Source organism: Liolophura sinensis, chromosome 4 (assembly GCF_032854445.1).
Source record: "Liolophura sinensis isolate JHLJ2023 chromosome 4, CUHK_Ljap_v2, whole genome shotgun sequence".
Lineage (NCBI taxonomy): Eukaryota > Metazoa > Mollusca > Polyplacophora > Chitonida > Chitonidae > Liolophura > Liolophura sinensis.
Window position 1 is genome coordinate 20,725,353 of NC_088298.1, and position 23,193 is coordinate 20,748,545.

Below are 23,193 nucleotides of genomic sequence, written 5' to 3' on the forward strand. Positions count from 1 at the left end.
TATCACTTGTATTGAATTTTCAATGTAAAAAAATGCAGGTGTTGTATTTTAGCATACAGGTAATACAGTACATTTTCCACTGAAGTTTTTATGGAGTCTTTTGCCAAGGTAATCACTAGTAAATGATATGTAAATGCCTTCCTCATAGCATTTTCATGTAGCCATGGCAACAGATGATATTGTGTCTTTTTTTAATCCTGTATGAATATGAATATATGGTCTCCAGACGTCATACAGATACATGAAAAAAAAAATTTTTTTTTTTCCCATTTGTAAATGTTGTTACATTGTTATGCAAATGAACTGTTATACCAAACGCAAATTTTTGATATTTTGTGAGAATGTTGTGTGTTAACTACTGTAATGTAACAGTCCAGAGTTTTGGGAAAAAGAGGAATCAAGAATCGCCACAAAGCTTATTCATGTTGTTCATACTGTTAACTCAGTATTTAATTCTAATTAATTAATTTTAATTTATTTTATTTTATTTTTAAAGATCATACAAAAAAACAATGCTGGCATGGTATGCAACTGTGTTTCAAATATGAAAGCTATTAAAATTTGAATTGAACTAAAATATGTTTATACTGGTATGAAGCCTAGCTCAGACCTCATCATATATATATTTTTTAAAACATTTGTTTTCGTTTTTTCATGTATGTATTTTATTTTTGTGCTGTTTTCCGCATTCTTTTTTTTCTGATTTATGTTTTAAATGAACAGGTATTCCAAAATTTTCCAAACCTGATATTATTTAATCCAGATTTGTCCCGTTTCTTCTGTTTTTAACTGTTATTATTTCATGTGGTGATTTTGTTACAAGTGTCTGGTATAACAAACCCTGTGAACATATCCAGAAATGAATGCCATTCCAAAGTTGTGTATTCTTTCAGCAAATGAAGGAATTTTACAAACATCAGTATTTTGTTCTAGTTTTCCATGCATGAAAGTATTTTAGTGTTAATGATTGATCATGGTTGACTCTGTTGGTGAAGATAAAAGTTTAACAATCCTTAAGATGCTATTTCAGTCATGAGAAACAAGGTGGAAATATTAAAATGGTATGAAGGAAATCTTTTGGGCTTGGGCTATATTCAGTAGGATTTACAATAACTGAAGATTGCAAAAAAACACATAACCTTCAGCTCTTTGCCTGATGAATGAATGAATGCTTGGGGTTTAAAGTCGTACTTAACAATTTTTCAGTCATATAATGAGAAGGAGTCATTGATTATGTCTTCTTGTGGCAGGGCCCGTCCATGCAATCACTGAAGCACCATGGCTAAGTCACCACGCACCACACCCAACCCCGTCACATCATACTGACACCTGGCCAATCAGTCATATTTCCTTGCTCTAACCTTTCAAAGCTAAGCAGCAAGGGAGGCAGCAACATGTACCATTACTTAAATCTTTGGTATGACCCCGAGGACGTGATAATATTTCTTATGTGGACTTGAATTAGGCAGGTATTACCTCTAGTAAGGCAGTTAGCCTGGAATCATGCCTAGAACCTTTGTGACTGTCTGTAACAGTTTAGCGATGTCATGGTATTACCTGTAGTAAGGCAGTTAGCCTAGAATCACGCCTAGAACCTTTGTGACTGTCCTTTGGGAGGTCTCACCAGGCAAACATGGAAATCACTGAAAACCGAAGTTTTCATTTCGTAATCCAAATCCTACAAAACAGGTGAGGAGGCTAAGCCTAAACAATCTTACGTGCGTCTCACAGGCTCCAAAGGTCAAGCGTGTCTGGTAGCGTCAGTGATGTAAACCGATAGGTACAGAACGACGCATGTGCTGTATGGATTTATATATTTATTTGATTGGTGTTTTACGCGGTACTCAAGAATATTTCACTTATTCGACGGTGGCCAGCATTATGGTGGGAGGAAACCTGGGCAGAACCCGTTGGAATTACACGACCATCCACAGGTTGCTGACAGACCTTCCCACGTCCCACGTACAGCTGCAAAGGAAGCCAGCATGATCTGGAGCTGAACTCACAGCGGCTGCATTGGTGAGAACAAGCTGTAAGGAGCATGAAGAATGTAGAGTGGGGATGTGGAGCCACCAGAAGTATTTGTTCAGTGGTTCAAAATCCATGACAGGCTAGTAAATCATTAATGCTTGTATAGAAAATTTATGGTTTATCAGTACCTATGAGTAGAACAAAATTTGTAGAATGAATAACTACAATTTTAAATTAGGTGAAAAATGATCTTTTTTCATTTAGAAAGCAATATTTTTATTTCCAAACTATACAATACAGACTTCTCTGTACAATTTTAAATCACTGCTGAAAGTCTGAATTCTCTCCCCCCCCCATCTCCCCCTGGCATGGTGTGAACAAGATGCAGTTATAGATGAAATGCAGTTATGTGCATGAAACTGAAAAAATCTTAAGCCTTAAGTCCAACGCACATGCACAACATTTGTTGTCGAAAATGAAATTTCTTGATCCAGACGATTAAAAATCCTTGAAATCTACTCAGGTACAAGAAAAGACAAGAATTCCTGAATCTGGAACATATGATCCAAAGATTCAGGTCGTTTAATTCCAAGCAAAAAAAAACATAACCGATATTCCGGATCATTCCACACCAGGATCTGCAAATCCGAGTTTCGACAACAAATGTTGTCCACGTGCGCTGGGCTCTAGAACTGTACACAAGATGGAAAGAGATTGGACTTCAGGTAACTTAAACAATCCACACGACTTCATTTACACACTCCAAAAAATAACAGTAATAATAATAATTTTCAAACATCATAAAATTAATCACTATGATACATTTTAACCCCCCCCCCCCACCCATGTGCCTTTTCATTAGATGAAAAAAAAGAAAAAATAAACAGGCTTGCATGCATAATAATAATAATAATAATAATAAATACATGAACATATGGATTTAATTATTCATATTTTCATACTTGCACTTTGGTTTTTGGTTCCATATCAGGACCCACTTGTACCAAACCCACTTAACGTTACAGGGATGTAACGGCCATGGCAACGCAATGCTTCTATTACTGATTGTCGTAGTAGTTACGTGCCCGTAACGATATGACAACTTCGTACAAGCGGGCCCTGCTGTATATAACTACATAAGTACCAGATGTATGTATATTTAATATACTGTGGGTGAACCAAGGGTATTACATGTACCTTATCAAATGACCTTAAATGACCTTCATCCATGACTAAGTTGCTTATTTTTCCACATTCTGGGAGTTCTACTGATTTTAGAAAGGAGCTTTGAGAGGTGTTTGGAAGGTAGGATGATATCCTGCTGGGAAAATATAAATTTTAGCACCTAAAGTAATATCTCATGACATTTATTTGCCTCCAAAAATGCTCTTTTGTGGTTGAATTTTTAGGTCATTTAGGGTATGTATTTAAAATATATAGATTTCTTCAGGCATTAGTCTTTAAAATTTTTCAGAGAAAATGAGCCGGACATCTTTGGTCATGAAGGATAAAACTAAAAATCTGACAACACTTCTTACTTTTTACAAGCATCCAATTTTAGCGAAAGAAAGTACAAGATCTATCTATAGGCTTTATTTTATGTATTTATTTTACTTTCGAGTTTACCAGTAAGATCATATGCCAGGATTTTTCACTTATGGGACAGCCATCAGGTTAAAGTGTGGAAAAAAAAAACTTCAGGTTAAAATATAGCACTGTACCTTTCAGCTCTCAATCCTCCAGAAAATCTGCAGCCAAACCAAATTCTAATGATCCAAAAAAGCTTGTGTGATTGGAATTTGTGATCTCATTGGTCAGGGCTAGATTAGACCCTGTGATCTCATTGGTGAGACGACTGGTTAGAATCTTATTGGTTAATGGCTACAGCAATGCCTGGGATCCCATTGGTCAAGAGCTACATGAGAACCTGCAATCTCATTGGTTAATGGCTAAAGCAGAGCCTGGGATCCCATTGGTCAAGGGCTAGCTTAGAGCCTGCAATCCAATCATTCAAATGTTAACTTGCAGTGGTAAGATTAAAGCTAAGGATTAAAGGGATACAAAATCGATGCTGATTGGCTGACATTGGAGATAGGGTTTCCTGGGTCATGCTTGAATGAATGTGCCATACCTAAAATTCAGCTTAGGCAAGGCTTAGCCAGGTCTTACCTATTTCTCACACTAACAACTCAGAATCGATCCTGTATCCTTTAAATGAACTTTGATTTACTAATTTTAAAACACATGTTAACAACAGTAACACTTCCAAATATGAATCCCTCTTGTGAGAAATTAGGTCTAAGGCATGACTACAATAAAGTAAAGACGAGGTAAAAACTGGCATGCAGGTACTTCTTGTGGAGTTCTCGAACCTCTACAAAATGCATGTTAAAACAAAACTTATGACTCTCTTAAAAATAAAGTGACATCCACATGTAACGTATACAAAGTACCACAAATTGGAAAAGAGAAAAACCATACCTTAAAGCTCCTCAAGCTTGAATCAAAATGCAGTGGTACCAGTTAGCAAAGACATGACTACACGGACATGGAAACCAATCCAAGGGAAGCAACTGTGTCAGCGCTTGAGCAAACCAGTGTTTAAAAGATTGTATACATACAGTAGGCTTGTAAGCTTGTAAGCTTGTTAAAACTGTGTGGCCTTTTAGCAAAAATCCTACATCAAATCTATACAGAAAGTAGGTTGGTTGGCAGACACTCAAAATTTAGGGTTGTAAGTTAATTAAAGGTCCTGTGTTGTTAGTCCGTATGAGAACACTGATTACTAAAATGTACACTGATCAGTGATCAGTGATTGGTGAGAAGGAGACTTGATCTGAACATCTGCAGAGTCTGAGCACGACTTTGTTCAAGTTTGTAAAATTATGCCAATCCAAACAGCGCTTGCAAAACAACGTGCCCGTCTCTCACCTATCACATCTGTGTGTCACACTTTGCGTTGTCTTCTTTGCACTCAGGCTGCAAGTTAAAATAACTGAACGTATGACCAACCCACAGACAGACAGATCAAGCTGTTTTGTCACAGCTTAAAAGCAGTGAAAACAGGCACAGAAAAGCTAATGCTGTTAAACAATGACTTCCAGGATAGATAGCAAATACATCTCAATTATCAACAGCTGCACATCGTCATTGTTGTCAAATGAAAGACGATTAGCAAAACTGGCAGTTGTCAAGGACAAACCAATCAGTACAAACTGCTATTCTGGAATTTGACTTGTTATCTTTTGCAACAATTCACACATAAATATAACATTAAGACCAATTAAATTGATGATGATAATCTCCAGCTTGCAGTAATGAATATCAACATTTAACTGAATATGGATTGATGCATCATGCATTTTCCTTCCCCTAAAAAAAATAATAGTAATAAAATATTTCCTCCCACTGAGAAAACTCATCGATATTAAACCTAAAAGATGTTCCTAAAACTGTGTGAATACATGAACATGACACATAAAACAATAATTTATATGTAACCACTGATTGATAGAAGACTTCGCCTAAGGGAGACCACTGTGTTGCCCTGATCCTCCATCTGCTCTTTTAATAACAGGTTTCTGAATGTTACAAAATGATTTGGTTTTTGTAGCTCCTGTTGAGATCTTTACGTGGCAGGACTATGGAGTTCAAGACTATGATTTCTCTCGGAACATTGACTTGAGATCCTGCAACAACAACAAGAAAAAATATACAGCATTTCATATCATACATAATTATACCAAATGACTGGTCAAGTGTTGCAAGATTTATTTTAGTTCCAGTTCACAAAAATCTGGACATTGTCTAATCCCATCCTCGTCGCCAGATGTAATATTTATGAAAAGATTTCACACAACAGCTGTTTGTATATGATGGACTAGTATAATCTCACACACACAATATGGCGGACTCCTCGCTCCTCGTATATTACCCATAATGCCTCGAAGGGGAGAGATTATTTACTTTAGACATCGTTCATACAGGCAGATTTAAGCGGGTTTAAATGTGAACGTAGCTTTAAGCCAGTTTGACCCTTTTGTTGTTCATGTGAACGCAAAGCACTGGTGGTTAATCTGATGTATTTGCCCTTGCTACCAACATGGCTTTAAGTTGGTTTTCAGCATTTGATCCGTGCCGTGTGAACGACAACTGGTTCAAATGCCCCAGGTGCGCACTTTAGGACAATGTTACTATTACCGAACCAGCTTAAATATGATTGTGTGAATGAATAAATTGCTGAACTGTCTTAAAAACCAAACAGTCGTGTGAACGCACTCATTTTCACGACTGGTTTCCATTTAAACTGGTTTAGATTTCATCTGAATTAAACTGTGGCCGTGTGAGCCTGCTAAAATTATTTATTTATCTGATTGGTGTTTACGGTGTACTCAAGAATGTATTACTTTTTAAGATGGTAGCTATCATTATGGTTGGAGGAAACGGAGCAGAACCCGGTGGAAACCCACGACCATCCAAAGGTTGCTGGCAGAGGAAGCCAGCATAAGGTGGACTTGAACTCACAACGACTGCATTGATGAGAGGCTCCTGGGTCCATGCGCCATGCTTGCACGCTAATGACCTCAGCCACCTCAGCCAGTGAATGTGGTATAATATCAAGTATATATTACCATATATAGTAAACTGAACTGTTCTATCCAAACATGCACAAACATAGATTCACTGATTACTGGTATTTGATATAATATAATGACAGTTTCACTGATACAAAAATGAATTAAAACAATTAACAGAGCAGATTTGCAAAAAACAAAATAAGTGTAACTCTAAATACTGAAGTCATTTTTTAATATTCTATATTTCAATACACTATGCTGTTAGCATCTAGTGTAACAAAACTGAATATCGAAAAATGACAAAAATAATATTCAGGATTTATTTCTAATAACATGTCAGTTTGCTTCAATGGTGTAGAGAACCCGTGAGGAAACCATCAGCTTTTGGTGACAAACTTTCTCATGAGATGCAGAGATTTTTACTCTCCAAATGAGCCCATTGTTGGAAGAGAAGTGATCGAAGCACTTACTGCCGCTAAGGTCCCGAGAACAGTTTAGACCTGAGAATTTGGAAAGTTTTGGGTCCAAGGCTGGGATTGAACCCTGACTTCATGTTTCTGATGAATCAAAGACATGCACCTCAACCATGTGCTTCTTTTAAGGAAAATCATTCTTTTCAATGAGTTTAACACAAAATGTCTGTGATCTGCCTTCCGATTTTGAGATCCATAGGGTGGACTGCCACAAGCTGGGTTTGAACTCTACACCTCACAGCAGCTTACCTATAACAGTTATTGATGGGTTAAGTCGGCCATCATCAGTGAACAGTTCAGGGATCTCCAGCTTAGCGAAGGGCTTGTTAGGGTTTGGGTCATTTGGTGTGCCCTCCACACGAGTCCACACTCCAACAACACTGTTCCATCCCACAATGCTGTGCAAAACACAGCAATGGTCCTAAACACAGAGTGCAGAAAAGAATATTTATGTTTGATTTTTGTCCGTTTTTATCACTTCATCAATGTAACCAGATACTTATGCTCAAATTTCTGAGACTGCTTCCACATGTTTCAAATGATTACTGCAGAGAAAATTTATAAAAATAAATAGTATGCACAAAGGAACAAAAGTACAATGTGGAGAAAAGAACATCTATGTTTGTTTACCTTTCATAACTTTACCCTAATTGTTCTAATTTTTGGGACAGATATATAAGAGGTGCTGAAAGCAGAATATTACATTTCTTTCCTAGCTTTTTAGAAAAGTAAAGGCATGAGTATGTTGTTCATTAGATCAACATACTGGTCTATGGTTTATATTAAATCATGTGAGAAAAAAGAAACTAAATATTCCTGCTACAGCTACATGTATATTGGCTAAGAAGAGCAGACCAGGTGTCCCCAAAATGTGAAGAAATGGGGTATTCACTCACTTCTTATTTCTATAAAAAAAAAATTATGCCTTAAAAGAGAATAGACATCACTTTCACAAAACTTTGTAAATAGAAATTTCAATAAATCTTCAGAGGAAATAATTTTATCAAAACACCGTAACAGCAGAAGGCCACAAGGAGAATTAAGCTTAATCTGTAAATCGACGCTAATTTTATGGAATTTTTTCAGCCGATAATAACCATGCTGAAAGAGCTTTAGTACCGGATGCTGATTAGTTGTTAAAACCATGTAATTTAGTTATAATATGTGATCTACTGTAAATCGCATCCCACTAAAGGTGATTTTTCACCCATCTAGTACAGCATTGTGATTAACTGGTTACTTTTTTAACTAGATTCCAAGACATTTTTTTGGTCATTTACGTATTGAAAGCTTGATATAGCAGGTTCTGTGATGGTGGATCCTGGACTCGACACTCACCTGCAAAGTGGCGCCCTCCAAGACGATGGATTCTCGCACTCGAACCCCAGCTCCCACCACAACATTTTTACCGATCGTTACATTAGGGCCGAGCTATTGGACAAGATCACATAAATTACAGTTTCTGATGTCCTCACAATACCAACACGAATTAGAGAAGTTTAAGACTCGATGACTTACTGCTTAGTCAGGTATTATTTAATGAGACAAAACATTTTCATAGAGTAAGAAAGCATTGAAAGAGAACTTTGGGATAAAAATAATAAAGTACTGTATTTGATCTCAAATTTTGTCCAAAGACTAATTTACTAAGTTTGCCCGATTCCCTAAGCTCTGTTGATTTTAAAATCAAGAAAGATGTTTTAAGGTTTGTTGAGAAAAACAGGATCATATGTCTAGACACTGCTTTGCTTCTGTCCGGTTACTTCAAAATCTGAGAATTAACCAGTTCATGTTTTTTAACTCCTTGTTTTCATTCATTGCTTTTTCTCTTAATGTTTCCTGTCATTTCAAAAGCGCACTGTTTTGCTGACCTCTTGAGAAAATGACAAGTGGTTTTCAGCAAGAACTTATTATACCTCTTGGCCAGTGAATTCGGATGAATCAGTCTACTTACAGTTGCTGAAGGATCTACAACGGCTGTGGCATGTATTAAGACGTCCCCGATTATCCTCGGCATTTTCTCTCCGCCCTTTGCCAGGAGATCTGGGTGAGTCCGGTTATAAATGGCCAGGTAATGCCGATTTGCATAAATAGCAGCGCTGGTTATACCAAAAGTAATACAAATACTTAGTTCTACAAAGTATTCCACAGGGAGTTCAAAAAGCCTTTTTTTATTTTTGGGATGCCATACATAATCAAGATGTCACAGTCAAATGTAAGCAAAATCACACACATTGAGACAACTGAAATTGTAAATGTTTTATCCAATCAGGTGCGAGTTATTCCTATAACCCGATGACGCATCTCTTTCCGCTTACATCACCCTAAACCTGTTTCACATTTTCTGTGTCTGGGGTCTGAAAGATGCATCATGTTTCAGGTTACTCTAACATAACCCACCCTAAAGCCTCGCAAGAATTCCTGATTATACGTTGATTTATTGAGTAACCTGGGGCCTCCGTGGCTCAGTTGGTTAGCGCGCTAGCGCAGCCTAATGACCCAGGAGTCTCTCATCAATGCGGTCGCTATGAGTTCATGTCCAGCTGACCATAATGCTGGCCGTCGTCGTATGTGAAATATTCTTGAGTACAGTGTAAAACACCAAATAAATAAATAAATAAATCGAGTTACCAAGCCTGAGAAAAAAGCCTGTGACAGTTTAGGTCTGTTTTCATCCCTCTTTTTTAACACTTCAGGCTATTTTATTTGTTGTCTTTTCTTTCCAAGAGATACAGAATTGATGCTGACTGGCTTTCAGCGGAGATAAGGTTTTCATGCAGTCTTTGTCACCTATGAATAAATCTGCTGTATTTAAAACTCAGCTTAGGCTGGGCATATCCCTTTAAGAACTACAAACTATGTAGCCATGAAATAGTTTTAGAACTCACCCAGCAGACTTGATCTGACTCCAGAATCTGGACGTCTGGTAGACATACAACCTTCCTGTGGCTGCCATCGGGACAAACACGTCCTGCTCAAAGTGGATCACTTGTCTCGATGGTGTGTTTGGGTCAAAACTAGTGGATAAAAGGAGCAGAAATGGAAAATAAAAGGTAATATCACTTTGAAACTGATTTCAGAACTATTACAAAATTATCCCACACATTACACACATATTTTACAGAATTATCACTGGCTACACACATACATTTTACAGAATTATCACTGGCTACAGGGATACCTTCTACAGAATAATCATCCTTCTACAGAATTATCCCTGGCCACACAGATACCTTCTACAGAATTACCACTGGCTATACAGATAACTACTATAGAATTCTTACTGGCTGAACAGATACCTTCTACAGAACAATCGTCCTTCTAAAAAATTTTCACTGGCCACACAGACACCTACAAAATTACCACTGGCTACAGAGATACCTTTTACAGAATTATTACTAGCTACACAATTACCTTGTACAAAGTTATCACCGACTACATGGATACCTTCTGCAGAATTACCACTGTTTACACAGAATTATCACTGTATATCACTGTTTACACAGAATTATCACTGTCTATCACTGTCTACACAGAATTATCACTGGCTACACAGGGGTTTTGATGTAACTACACCACACAGGGAAATTTCGAGCTTATCATACAGGAGTTTTACTCTACATGCCAACAAAACATGCAAAAAAACAAAAAACAGAACAGAGCAGCAGAACAAGAGATAGAACTAAACTCAGAAACTACGAAGACATTTTCTTCATGAGAAGAAAGCCTAAAGATGCCATAACAACAATTTTTGTAAATTACCATACATAAATCTAGAAAAAAGCAATAAAAGTGAAAATTACACAATAGACATCAGACTTACATACCTGAATGTGCACACAACATCTCATATCATACAATATAATAAAGGATATACAGCAAAGAGAGCACAACACTCCAGATCTTGCTGGCTTCCTCTCTGGCTGTACACAGGAAGGTCTGCCAGCAGTCTGCAGATGGTCGTGGGTTTTCGCCCTGGTTCGCCCCACCCATAATGCTGGTTGCCGTCACATAAGTGAAATATTTGTGAGTACGGCTTAAAACACCGATCAAATAAATAAATAAATCATGGAAAGCACAACCAGGGATGCAGTGACAGTGTCGTCATTGGCAAATAGGTGATAACAAGTAAAATATGGCCTTATCAAGTTACCTCAGTTAGGATTTTACTCTAACAGAGCAGAACCAAATTACCTCCCTTCATGTCACTCTCTCATTTAAGAGGTGCGTTTGTAGGAGATAGCTTTGGTTAGGTGGGACCACAAAAACCACAAAATGGCTGATTGTTAGTATAAAAGTCCTGGTGGAAGTCCTAGCCTTAAGACAGCTTTTAATTTTGTAAACCTGTTTGAAGTCCAGAATAAACATTATGCATTTTTTTTTATCCATTTGGAGGTAATCCAAAAATCCTGACCCTAATAAAATACAACAGACGGCTTTGGTGAACTCTGTCAGATGTTATACACGTATACTCTATTCTAGTGACCAGCACGGTTAGATGGACCTGTCGCTAAAATTAAGTTTGTAGTACAATTACTAGTTGCCAACAGCCACACAGTAGTTATCCGCACACTGAGTGCTGGATAAATTGTCTCCTTTAGTCTGAATGTGGACAGTCTTTTAGGTTTTGCGGGGAATAATTTACCTAGCAAAGTTCTGTTTCCGACAGAGTGGTAAATAACTGATTGTCTATTATAATGTATTGGTGCTCTGAACTGTTGGCGTGGGTGTTAGGGGTAAATGCCACAGTCTGTATCATGATATCACTGAAAAAGCCACTGCCAGAATCACCTTACTGTCTCAGCTTAAATCTGTACATGATTTAAATGTACGAAGAGTATGGGTGTAAAAAAAAATGGGTGTAACAAAAGACATGACATAAAAATTTTCATTGCTGAGGCATATTTTACATTTCTTAATACCCGCCACAATATGGCTGAAATATTGCTGATATGGTGTTAAGCCATAATCAATCATTCACTCATTCATTCATTTCTTAATAACCACGTCGTATAACCATGGCAGCCGTCGTATAAATGAAATATTCTTGAGTACGGCGTAAAACACTGATCAAATCAATCAATAAATAAAATAAATAATAACCACCCTATATTATGCATAATTTCCATCAATGGATGGAAATATTCAGAAATTACAGCATTGACAAACTCAAGGGGAGCTAAGGACAAGCTTAGCCCCTCACATTCGAGCTCTCCCTCCAACAAAGTTACTTGACAGCTATCACCACTGACGTCATCATGGACATCACCACTGACATCGCCACTGACTTCGCCACTGACATCACCACTAACGTCACCACTGACATCACCACTGACGTCACCACTGACGTCGCCACTGACGTCGCCGCTGACGTCACCGCTGACGTCACCGCTGACATCACCACTTACGTCACCACTGACATCACCACTGACGTCACCATGGACATCACCACTGACATCACCACTGACGTCGCCACTGACGTCACCGCTGATGTCGCCACTGACGTCGCCACTGACGTCACCACTGACATCGCCACTGATGTCACCACTGACATCGCCACTGCATCACCATTGACGTCACCACTGACATCACCACTGACATCGCCACTGACGTCACCACAGTAGGCTACTTTATTTCCAGACTTACTGCTGGGGCCTTCGGGAAACTGCAGTTTAAGGCAATTTTTAATGGCTGTTGTGTTTGTCAGTCGGGAATAAATGTCTGAGATCTCTATAAATTTGTCTCCAGGTAGTTACATGGTTTTATATGAAATACGTGCCTCACCCTTGCCCTATCCTCCAACCCGCCACTTAAATGAGCTAAAGCACTGCTAGTGTATGTATGCTTGGTGCTTTAAGTCTTACTTAATAATTTGTTAGTCATATGACAATCAGGAGTCATTAGGTGTGTGTGTATATATTGTGTCTTCCTATGATGGGGCAACTGAAGTATTATACCAAAGACACCGGACATGACAACCCACCCAGTCACATTTTACTGACACCGGGCCAACCAGTCCTGTTTCCTTGCTCTAAACTCTCAGCGCTGAGTGCCAAACAAGGCAGCAATGAGTACCATTTATCTAGTCTTTGTTTTGAACCCCAGGTCCCGCAACTTGATAAGGACACTGGCACTGCTGGTGTTCTACATCAGAAACATGCTATTAAAGACCCATGGTAATCAGCACAACATGTGAAATACTAAACATTAAATAAAATCTGAACACAGGACATAGCATTTTAAAAAGATAAAATTTTTTCACTTTTTTGGGTCGGGTTAGGGAGGTTGGTGGGTCGGTGGGTGGTGTGGAGGGGGGGGGGGGGGGGCTGGGAAAACAAATCTAAGCCACCGAACCGGCTGTTAATCAAGCTAAAGTAACAAAATATAAATACACTACATATCAAGCTGAGGAGGCATGTCACAAACAAAAACAACACACAGTGGCATGTGCACTGCACGAGCACTGTACAGGAGTATTAGAGAGGTTTCAAACCTAGACGACAAACAGGGGAAATAACTCATACCCATTCATGTACCTGTACAGTTCAGGATTACTGGAGAAAAGAATAACATATACTTGATAACGAAAGGGGCACAGAGTATTTATTTATTTATACAACTGATTGGCGTTTTAAGCCGTACTCAAGAATTAGCAAGTATTGAGACATGAGATTAGGAGCATTGTCATCAAACATATACTTGTATCAATTCACACGGACTGGAGAGTACTCTTAACAATTTTACAGAGGACAGTGAAGCCATTGATCATTACAACTCCAAATTTCTGAGCTGTCATTCTGTCCTACCTGTAATTCTCTTCCTGGTTCTTCTGGAAACTGATGGCCAGGGCAGTAAAGATGTCAGGTGAGAACAGGTAAATCCCGCAGTTGATCAGGTTACTAACAAATGTACCAGGCTTCTCTACGTAATGCATAACCTGTAGGTCAAGATTTGATCAAAGATGCTGCCTTTAATTTAAATTAACATAGGTTGTGAGAACAATTACCGTAACTTTACAAATTAGATCTCAAACTAAAATTGCTTTTCAATACAATGCTGGAAAAAGGGGCCACAACTCTACAAGATCTCAAACTAAAATTGCTTTTTAATCCAATGTTGGGAAAAGGGGCCATAACTCTACAAGTAAGCTCTCAAACTAAAATTGGTTTTTAATACAATGTTGGGAAAAGGGGCCATAACTCTACAAGTAAGATCTCAAACTAAAATTGGTTTTTAATACAATGTTGCAATCAGGACTATAGCTCTACAAGAGAGAACAATAACGTCCAGGTATGACTTGAACACAAGTATCCAGAAGATCCAGTTCCCTGTCCTTGGGGAATTTTTACACAGGTGTTTAGCGAGGGGCATGAGGGAGGGGGTTTAGGAGAAGCCTTTTTCTATACAAGCATGTATACATGTATCCTGGAACGTCATTATCTACATACATGTTGAAATTAATACTGTCTTCAAAACTGTGCTAAATTGATATTCTAACAAAAAAAGAAATCAACTGATTGACTACTTCATTAATGCCATCTTCCAAAAGATTGTCACTTATGTGATGGCAGTCAGTGTTATGGGCGGCAGAAATCAGAGCCCCTTGGGTAAACCACCAACAAAGGTAAGACTGCGTAGACAACACAAGCACCATCCACTGATTATTTTCTCCATGACCCCTAGACACTGAGGGTGATGGAGTGTACAAATTCCATGATGACCATGATTCAGATGAAATTGGTTACCTAATTCCTGAACCTTTTCATATTTGAAAGAGCAGCTTTCAGTGGAATTTATGCCCATTTTTGGTTTGACTTTGGGGACAAAACTGCATCGGCTGGGTTAGCCAATTTCACAGGTTCACAAAAAGTATGAGTTTGTTAGTTGAAACAGAATAATGCCTTCAGAATATGTCTGAATAAACACCTTGCAAACATTTCAAACGACTGAATTTATTTTATTTATTTATCTGATCGGTGTTTTATGCCATACTCAAGAATATTTCACTCATACGACGGTGGCCACCATTATGGGGCGAGGGAACCGGGCAGAGCTCAGGGGAAACCCATGACCATCCGAAGATTTCTGGCAGACCTTCCCATATATGGCCGGACAGTATGATGACATACAAATGACTAGACTGAAGAATACCTCATGCGTTTCCTTGTTCCCCACGATGCAGCCATATGTCAGAGACTGCTGGCGAGTAGCCTGGCAAAATAAAACAAAATTATATTTATTTATTTATTTGATTGGTCTTTTATGCCATACTCAAGAATATTTCACTTATACGACGGCAACCAGCGTTATGGTGGGACGAAACAATAAAATTATAACCAGCAAACTCTACAAATTTCCAAGCTTTCTAATATTGCGAATATTTTCAATCCTGCGAGAAATTTGAAAAGTGATAACAGAAAGGCCCAAATGAATTGAGATATAAAACAAACTTTTTTCAATTCATTGAATTCCATAGGTTGAGGACAATATTCATGAAAGAAATAAAATTTCTCCAACCTTTTTTGGCAAATGACATGATATATGAGAAAAATTACTCATTAACACTTACTAAGTTTTATGACAGCAAAATCATATATTTAAAATCTTAGGCAATTTTATAATAAAAATCTCCACCAGTGGCAGCATTGTTAAAATCTGAATCTAAAATAAATCCATGGCATTTCTTTTGGAAATCCCAATAAAACAAAAACGAACTAACCTCAGTGGCCATGATGGTGGCATTTGTTCCGTCTCCTTTCTGTCGGTGAAACTCCAGCATTTCACACAAGGGGAAGTCACTGCAGACATCAGCGTTCATCACAAAAAAATACTCTGGATTCCCTGCGAGGATTTGATCGCGGAAGTGGTAGATCCCACCTGCTGTTCCAAGGGCAGTGTACTCCTGCAAGTACCTGAAAGACAAACATGTTTCCGAAGCTTAGAACGATCCCTTCCATAAATTCCACATTACAACAGCAGAGTGCCATTCCAGCGAGACGACGACATTCCAAATAAAATATTATCATGTTTATGGGATATTAATGGGTCCAAAGCCATAAGTCTAGAAATCAGATCTCCAACTAAATCGCTTTTCAATACAATGTTTGAAAAAGCACCATAAACTCCACAAATTTATTAGATCTCAAAAATGAATTGCTTTTCCATAAAATGTTGCAAAACGGGTCTTGGTTCTAGAAAATAGATCTCGAACTATATTTTTTTTCAATACAATGTTTGCAAAAAGGATCATATACTCGACACATTTATTAGATCACAAACTAAATTGTTTTTCAACACAATTTTGGAAAAAGGGGCCATAACTGTACAAGTAAGATCTCAAACTAAAATTGCTTTTCAATACAATGTTGAAAAAAGGACTATAACTACAAATTAGATCTCAATCTAAATTATTTTCAAATACAAGTATCTGAAGTTGCAGATTCTACATCATCCAATTTCTATGTTACTATGGCAACACAAAAATACCGACATGACCGAAAAGCGTGGCAAAACTGAATCTATACAAGTATGGAGAAGATATTGTGAATTTTATTAAACATCAATAAGTCCCTGTCACCCATGCCACCCATTCACATTTAGACACATTCCCCCAGTGAGCCCACAATACTAAGTTCATGCCACAGGAGTTCATGTTGGCTTCTTTTATGGTCATACTTAGGGAGGTCTGCCAGCAACATGCAGATGGTCATGGGCTGTCCACGGGATCAGCTCAGTTTCCTCCCACCCTATTATTATAAAAGAGAAACATTCTTGAGTACGTTGTAAAACATCAATCAAATAAATAAACAAGACATAAAATCTCCCACTCATCCTGATATAGGTCACCAAAACCCACCCCGCTTCCCCCCATCCCTGACAAAAAACACACGCACACACAGGTAGAGACAAAGTTAATCTTTAAAACCTCACCTGATCTGTATTCTGAAGGTTTGCTGAGCCGTCTGTATAAACGAGTTGAGCGCATCGTTTGATTGGTAGAAGCCGATCAGTAGAATCTCTCTGAGGTCTGGCACCTGTTCAAATAACAACCAAAGTCACCTAGCTCCATATTAAGTGCTCTTCATTTACTTTTTCAGATCCTGATTGACAATTTGACATACATATGCATACATTAACTCTTCTCCTGCCAACTCTTTCCAATAGTTTGAACAAGCAGACTCATCACAGCTGCCAAGACAAGAGCTTAGCACACCTGATGTAAAAATTAACAACAGTTGATGTGAGGAGAATCCAGATGCATACTTGAGACACTTGATATCTCCTTGCTTTCAGTATAAATAAAGGGCTTTAGATTACCTTATTTCTTTAACCTTTTTTGAATTTTAGCTAGGCAATTTACCCACCTGAACTTTTTCTTTATTTATTTGATTTTTACCCTGTGCTGAAGAATATTTCAGAGCCCGTGGGAGACCCATGAGCACCTGCAGGTTGCTGCAAGACCTTCGTATATACATGACAGGAAAGGAAGCCAGCATGAGCCCACAGCGATCACACTGGTGACAGGCTCCTTGGTCATTGTGCTGTGCTAGCACGATAACCACTTAGCCACAGTGGACCTCACTTAATCTTTTGATTATGGTGATAAATTATTTGATCAGTATCAGAGCTTAACAACAAATATAATCACTCCAGTCCAGGCAGAAGAAGAATGGCCTTAATAATGATTGAAATGTAAAGTATAAAATATTTGTACTGACTGTCAAATGGTTTCCAGAAAAATATATATATTCATGTACATGTACATAACAAAAGAGCAGCCGTACGCGGGAAGGTCTTCAGCAACCTGCGGATGGTTGTGGGTTTCCCCCGGGCTCTGCCTGGCTTCCTTCCATCATTATGCTGGCCGCCATCGTATAAGTGAAATACTTTTGAGTACGGCGAAAAACACCAATAAAATAAATAAATAAATAAATAAATAACAGAAGAGCAATGGTCTCACCTTGCAGCACGCCTCTATTTGATGATAAATGATAGGGAATCCAGCCACTGGAAATAGAGGTTTGGGCATGTCCAGTGACAGGGGCCGGAATCTCGTACCTAGACAAAAAAGTACAGAAGAATCACTGAGTTATTGATTATTTCTTTAATCCTTTACATTTAGGTATTGACAACATTCTTATTAAGTATAGCACTGTAATTCTTCAACCTTTTCACATGTTTGCAATATGTATTCAAGCATATTCTGAAGTCATTATTCTGTGTTGAATGATAAAATTATACTTTTTGTGAAGCCCAGAAATTGGTTAATCCAACCCCACCAATGTAGTTTTGCCTCCAAGATCTAATCATAAATGGGCATAAATTGTACTGAAAGGTAGAGGAATTAGGGTAGATCAATTGTGATATGGGTTTACTCAAATAAAGAGTTATTTCTGAAGGATCACTGGAGCCCAATACTATCAATATGCTCCATAGTGTTTCGATAGAAGGAGTGCTATCGTTCATGGACAGATTGAACAAAGGAGTGGGGACCAAAATGTTGTATTCTCAGCCAGGCGGTAAACATACAAGTACATGTACATGTCATGAGGTTGTGTAACTCACTTTACACATAGTTTACATACATACACGATGCGCTACAACATTGTTTTATGTGTATGTATATATCATCACATATAAAGCTCATCTTATAACTGAATTATTTACATGCATCCCATTGTGTTCAAGGCAGTCCTAAAAACTAAATGAAGGTACGCTGAAATACAGTTTGTAGTACAGCGTTTCAGCCTGACTAACCAAGACGACAGCTTCTTAGACTATTTAAGGGTGAGTATTTCTGTTGCATCTATTTAAATTAAACATCCCCTTATGGCCTTTTAAGCAAAAGAAAACTAAAATATGAAGTAAGGTTCATCATATAAACAACTAAAAACTGTGCGTAAAAATACTTTCATTTACTTTTTTAGATTTTTTTGGAAGTGTTGAAATACATTCAAGTATATGAATACTATGGTGTCATTTAGGAGCCAAAATGACAGCATCTAGAAACTCTAATGTCACATCACCTTTTTTTTTTCCTGATGTTTATCAGAAGGAAGGAATATTTTGGGAACATTATTTCAGTAATCTTTTAATCATGGGTAAAATGAGTTATTCCAACATTCAGTGTTGTGATTAGAGTTGGCAAAAAACTTGCTTGTATGGTCCATAAAGCCCACCTTAGAATTCACACCTTTATGTAAAAGGTGTATTAACACCTTTAACTCTTTTCACAAAAATTTAAAAAAATAAATGAAAACATATATATGCTATATCGGAAGCTCTCAGGAATAAATCTCAGACGTCACATTGTCCTTTATTTACAAAACATTTTTATTCAAACTACGCAGCCAATGTCATTTGGTCTATAGATAAAAACATCTCCAGGGGGACTTAGCTGGGGGGGGGGGGGGGGGGCTTGGGGGGAGGGTGTGAATTATAGACAGCAGCCTGACAAGAACATCGTCCTATCTTGTCAGGTACAAACTAAATGGTGCTTGTTAAACTTCACTTGGAAATAATTTAAGGAATGGTCAAAACACTACTTGGAATCAATAGGTTTTGTAATTTGTCAGTCATGCCATACAGAGTTATTTGTAGGCCATGTACATGATCCACCTGCTACCTGAATGTCTCTGAGAAGACACTGTAACCAATACAACATGTATGTGGGCATACAGATATACAGGGCAGCCTTGTTTATGTATTGGCCAGACGTCTGGACTACTTGTTCATTTTTTTATTGTTTTGAACTACTGAAAATACCTAATTGAGACAGCAGCCGTTCACTATGTTAGAAGAAAAGAATGACTGGGATTGAAGCCTTGCCTATTTAGCTTACCGCATGAGATACATCTAGGTATTTTTTGCCCAGGATCAATAAGCCGAGTCAGCATTTCAGGAGTTTCGCAAATTCATGCAGGACTGGATGAGTGGGGCCCCTTGTGAACTAATGTGATTTTACAGTAGCTGCCAATGATGCAGGCAGACCCAGCTACCCTTTATATGTACATTCAGTGTAGAAAGTACCATAAAATCTCACCTTTGAGCTATGTTAGTTTTGCCAGAGCGACCACTCTGTCTCGAGATTCCTGTTATGCTGACTCAGCTTGTACCGTGGCAATATGGCAATATGGCTGTTTAAAGTCTAGTTTTTAAAGTGAACACGAAGTCTGCAACTATATACACAGAAACAGTGATACAGGACACAGTTATCACACAAAGATATGTAAAAAAATTATATAAAGATTTGAAAGCCGAGAAGATGAAGTTCAGCGTTGGTGATATGCACTAACGGACAATTTACTCTGAGCAGCCATGTTGTAAGAGGCCTTATGAACTTGGCCAATCACTATAGTGCTGAAAGCATTACGTGATAATTGACTGTCACGTCGAAAAACCTATTTGCTCTCAATTGTCAGTGTGGTTTCTTATAGTGGATAGACAGATATCCATGCAATAAATTGGATTTTACAGTTAGCTGAAGTGTTAACTGCTGCATTTTAAACTACACATTTATGAGCAGGAAACTGACAACAACTGCCCTTGTCACAATGCCTACATGTTGGGCAGGAGGCAGAAGTAACTTGTCAGGGTGAGCTGGCAAGAAAACCGCCTTGGGAAAGTCATTGCTTGAAGAAAAACATTGTGACTTAGCATTATTTTTCCTCAGCAAAGTCAGATTTATTACGAAAATATCTTCCCAAATCTGAATGAAAGGGTCTGTTATCAATCAGAACGTTTCACTATGTTCAGTAAATCCCCTTACGTTTGTACAGCCAGCTTAGCCAAACGCTTACACCCATGCAGGACGAGGACGAGCATGGCAGCTAATAACACAATGCTTGTGTCCACTAACATCGCCCTGACCGAGTGCCAAACGAAAAGCAACATCAGCCCTTTGAACACGGAACAGAGCTGATACTCACTGGCTGGGTATCAGGCACTTTTGTTTGTATTTTCTCATTGCCACATTGTTTAATACTGATGGTAGGGGTGAGACCCCAGGTTTTGTGACGTCACTCCAGGCAGCTATAACATGGCAAATCAGTGGCTAGGTACTGACGATTGTTTGCTACATATTTTGTTGATAAGCAGTGTAGAATTTAAACATTTTTAGGACATTTCTGGAATACTACTTTATTAATTAATTCAGCTTTAGTGGCTGACTTTATGTTCACTTTTATAGAACAAAGTCCTTAAGTGTCGGAATAAGACAAACCTGTATGATATTGTGATCATCCTGCCATCCTAATGCGTTATTTATTTTCTTTCATTAAATGTTCAAATAAAAAAAATCGATTGATTCTATTATAGGCAACCATAAAGGTTTTCTTTCTGTAAAACTTATATCCAATTTCCAACTTTACGTTTGAAATGAAAATGAGATGTGCGCCGTCAGAAGGTCTAGTGTCTGATATGTGTTCACTGTCACCTTCGCTAACCAGTGTAACTCAAGTCAGAGTCCAATCTTTTATCCGAATTAAAGAAAAACAAATCCAAGATCTTTGGTATGGCCACACCTGCAGCTGTCAAGTTACGTAGAGACAAAATCTATTATACAGTGCCCAGTTTTCGTTACGCTTCAAACTAGTTTGTCTGGAGTCTTGTAAGCGGGACCACCTTTGTACTAAAACCGACTTACCTTTCTGCGGTCCCCCAATTAAAATTATAGCCTTCAACATGATTAGCTAAAGATGGAGCTTGATGGGTAGAAATTAAGGGACTGTCAAAGTCATTCCACATCAACGTGTCGTGAAGCACGGTGGTTGTGCATTCGAAGAGGGTATTGAGGAGGGGTCATCGATTTGCGACATTCATCTCCTAAAAGTAATATGGAGTAGGGCTCAAAACGGGGTGTACTCTTGTCAACGATATGAATGAGTACATTTTGCTGTAGCGTATGTTTACCTTTCTGAGGGAGTGAGTGCTTGGGGTTTAACGCCGTATTTAACAATTTTTTTGTCATATATGACGACGAAGGAGTTCTCAGAGTGTATGAAAGGTGCCTCCTTGTTGCAGGACTGATTTCCACCGCTCTTTTATCTAGTGCTGCTTCACTGAGACGACTTACCGAAGGCAACTAGGCCGCCCCGCCATACCCATTATACTGATACGGGTCAACCAGTCGTTGCACTATCCCCTTCATGCTGAACGCCAAGCGAGGAAGTTACAACTTCCTCTTTTAAAGTCTTAGGTGTGACTCGACCAAGGATTGATCCTGGATCTACCGGTCCCGAAGCGGATACATGGATTGAGTGAGTGAGTGAGTGCTTGGGGTTTAACGTCGTTCGCAACAATTTTTCAGTCATATGACGACGATACATGGACTGAAGCTCCCTAATATAAGATATTGTGTGTAAATGTACATACTTGGGTGGAAGGGTATTAGTAAGTCTTTTGTAGCTCCTGTATATTGGGCTCTCATACATGGATAGAAGGTTATGCTTTTCAGCTCGTATATATTGGGCTCTCATACATGGATAGAAGGTTATGCTTTTCAGCTCGTGTATATTGGGCTCTCATACATGGATAGAAGGTTAAGCGAGGAAGTCAGAATTCCCTCTTTTTTTGAAGATCTTAGGTGTGACCCAGCTGGGGATCGACCATGGATCTACCGACTCCCGAAGCGGACGCTCTACAAACTGTGGTGTCGGGACCGGTGGTTTGCATTTCTCAGTGCCATCTATAGGACTTTATTTATGTGGTATAGTCTATAAAGGGTTTTTATTTCTTTTTTAATGGAAAAGCAGTGTTTCTAAAATGTAATACAAGAAAATGTGGACGTGAATGCTGAAATGACAGGGCCACTAAAACAAACCATTTCTACACAGGCCTATCGCCATACCCAAAATTAGCGTTAAGATCATGTTTCAAATTTTGACTTCAGTCAGAAATAGCTTTGTGGAATCTGCCCCAGTGCCCCAGCACTTTCAAAAGTATAGCACATGTTCTAAACTCCCACCCCACCCACCCCTCTACCCAACCTTTTTCACCCAACCATATAAAAATGTTCACCATAGTGAACGTTCATTGCATTATTCACTGTTTTGAATCGAATGCTAAAACATTTCTTTTAATTTTGTTCAATTTGATCGATCAGATATTTTAACCTCGGGAATGCCGTCAAACGTTCATGTCGTCATGGTGTATAAAATTTTGTAATCTGCAAA

At 38.4% G+C, this 23,193-nt stretch overlaps 1 protein-coding gene across 4 annotated transcripts; it reads right to left on the reverse strand.

Moving 5' to 3' along the window:
• Positions 1 to 2,905: 2,905 nt before the first annotated feature.
• LOC135464566 (mannose-1-phosphate guanyltransferase alpha-B-like) lies at positions 2,906 to 21,793 on the reverse strand. 4 transcript variants are annotated; one of them, XM_064741993.1, is made up of 12 exons: positions 21,666 to 21,793; positions 17,982 to 18,079; positions 16,952 to 17,055; positions 15,741 to 15,933; positions 15,173 to 15,232; positions 13,828 to 13,958; positions 13,558 to 13,575; positions 9,910 to 10,038; positions 8,976 to 9,120; positions 8,360 to 8,452; positions 7,271 to 7,442; positions 2,906 to 5,660 (listed from the first exon to the last, which is right to left on the reverse strand). In XM_064741993.1, the coding sequence occupies exons 1-12, from the start codon at positions 21,703 to 21,705 to the stop codon at positions 5,560 to 5,562; spliced, it is 1,284 nt and encodes a 427-aa protein (XP_064598063.1). In that variant the 5' UTR covers positions 21,706 to 21,793; the 3' UTR covers positions 2,906 to 5,559. The 4 variants fall into 4 exon arrangements, with proteins under 4 accessions (XP_064598063.1, XP_064598062.1, XP_064598065.1 ...); XM_064741992.1 differs by having other exon boundaries at positions 13,546 to 13,575; XM_064741995.1 differs by lacking the exon at positions 21,666 to 21,793 and adding an exon at positions 20,064 to 20,115 and having other exon boundaries at positions 13,546 to 13,575.
• Positions 21,794 to 23,193: the final 1,400 nt, after the last annotated feature.

Excerpts from the sequence above, each read along its gene's own strand:
- LOC135464566 (XM_064741992.1), bottom strand. The coding sequence starts at position 21,705 with ATGTTGAAGGCTATAATTTTAATTGGGGGACCGCAGAAAG. Across the intron at positions 17,056-17,981 it reads AAATAGAGGCGTGCTGCAAG|GTGCCAGACCTCAGAGAGAT; the intron begins GTGAGACCATTG and ends TTATTTGAACAG. Across the intron at positions 5,661-7,270 it reads CCCATCAATAACTGTTATAG|GATCTCAAGTCAATGTTCCG; the intron begins GTAAGCTGCTGT and ends TTGTTGTTGCAG.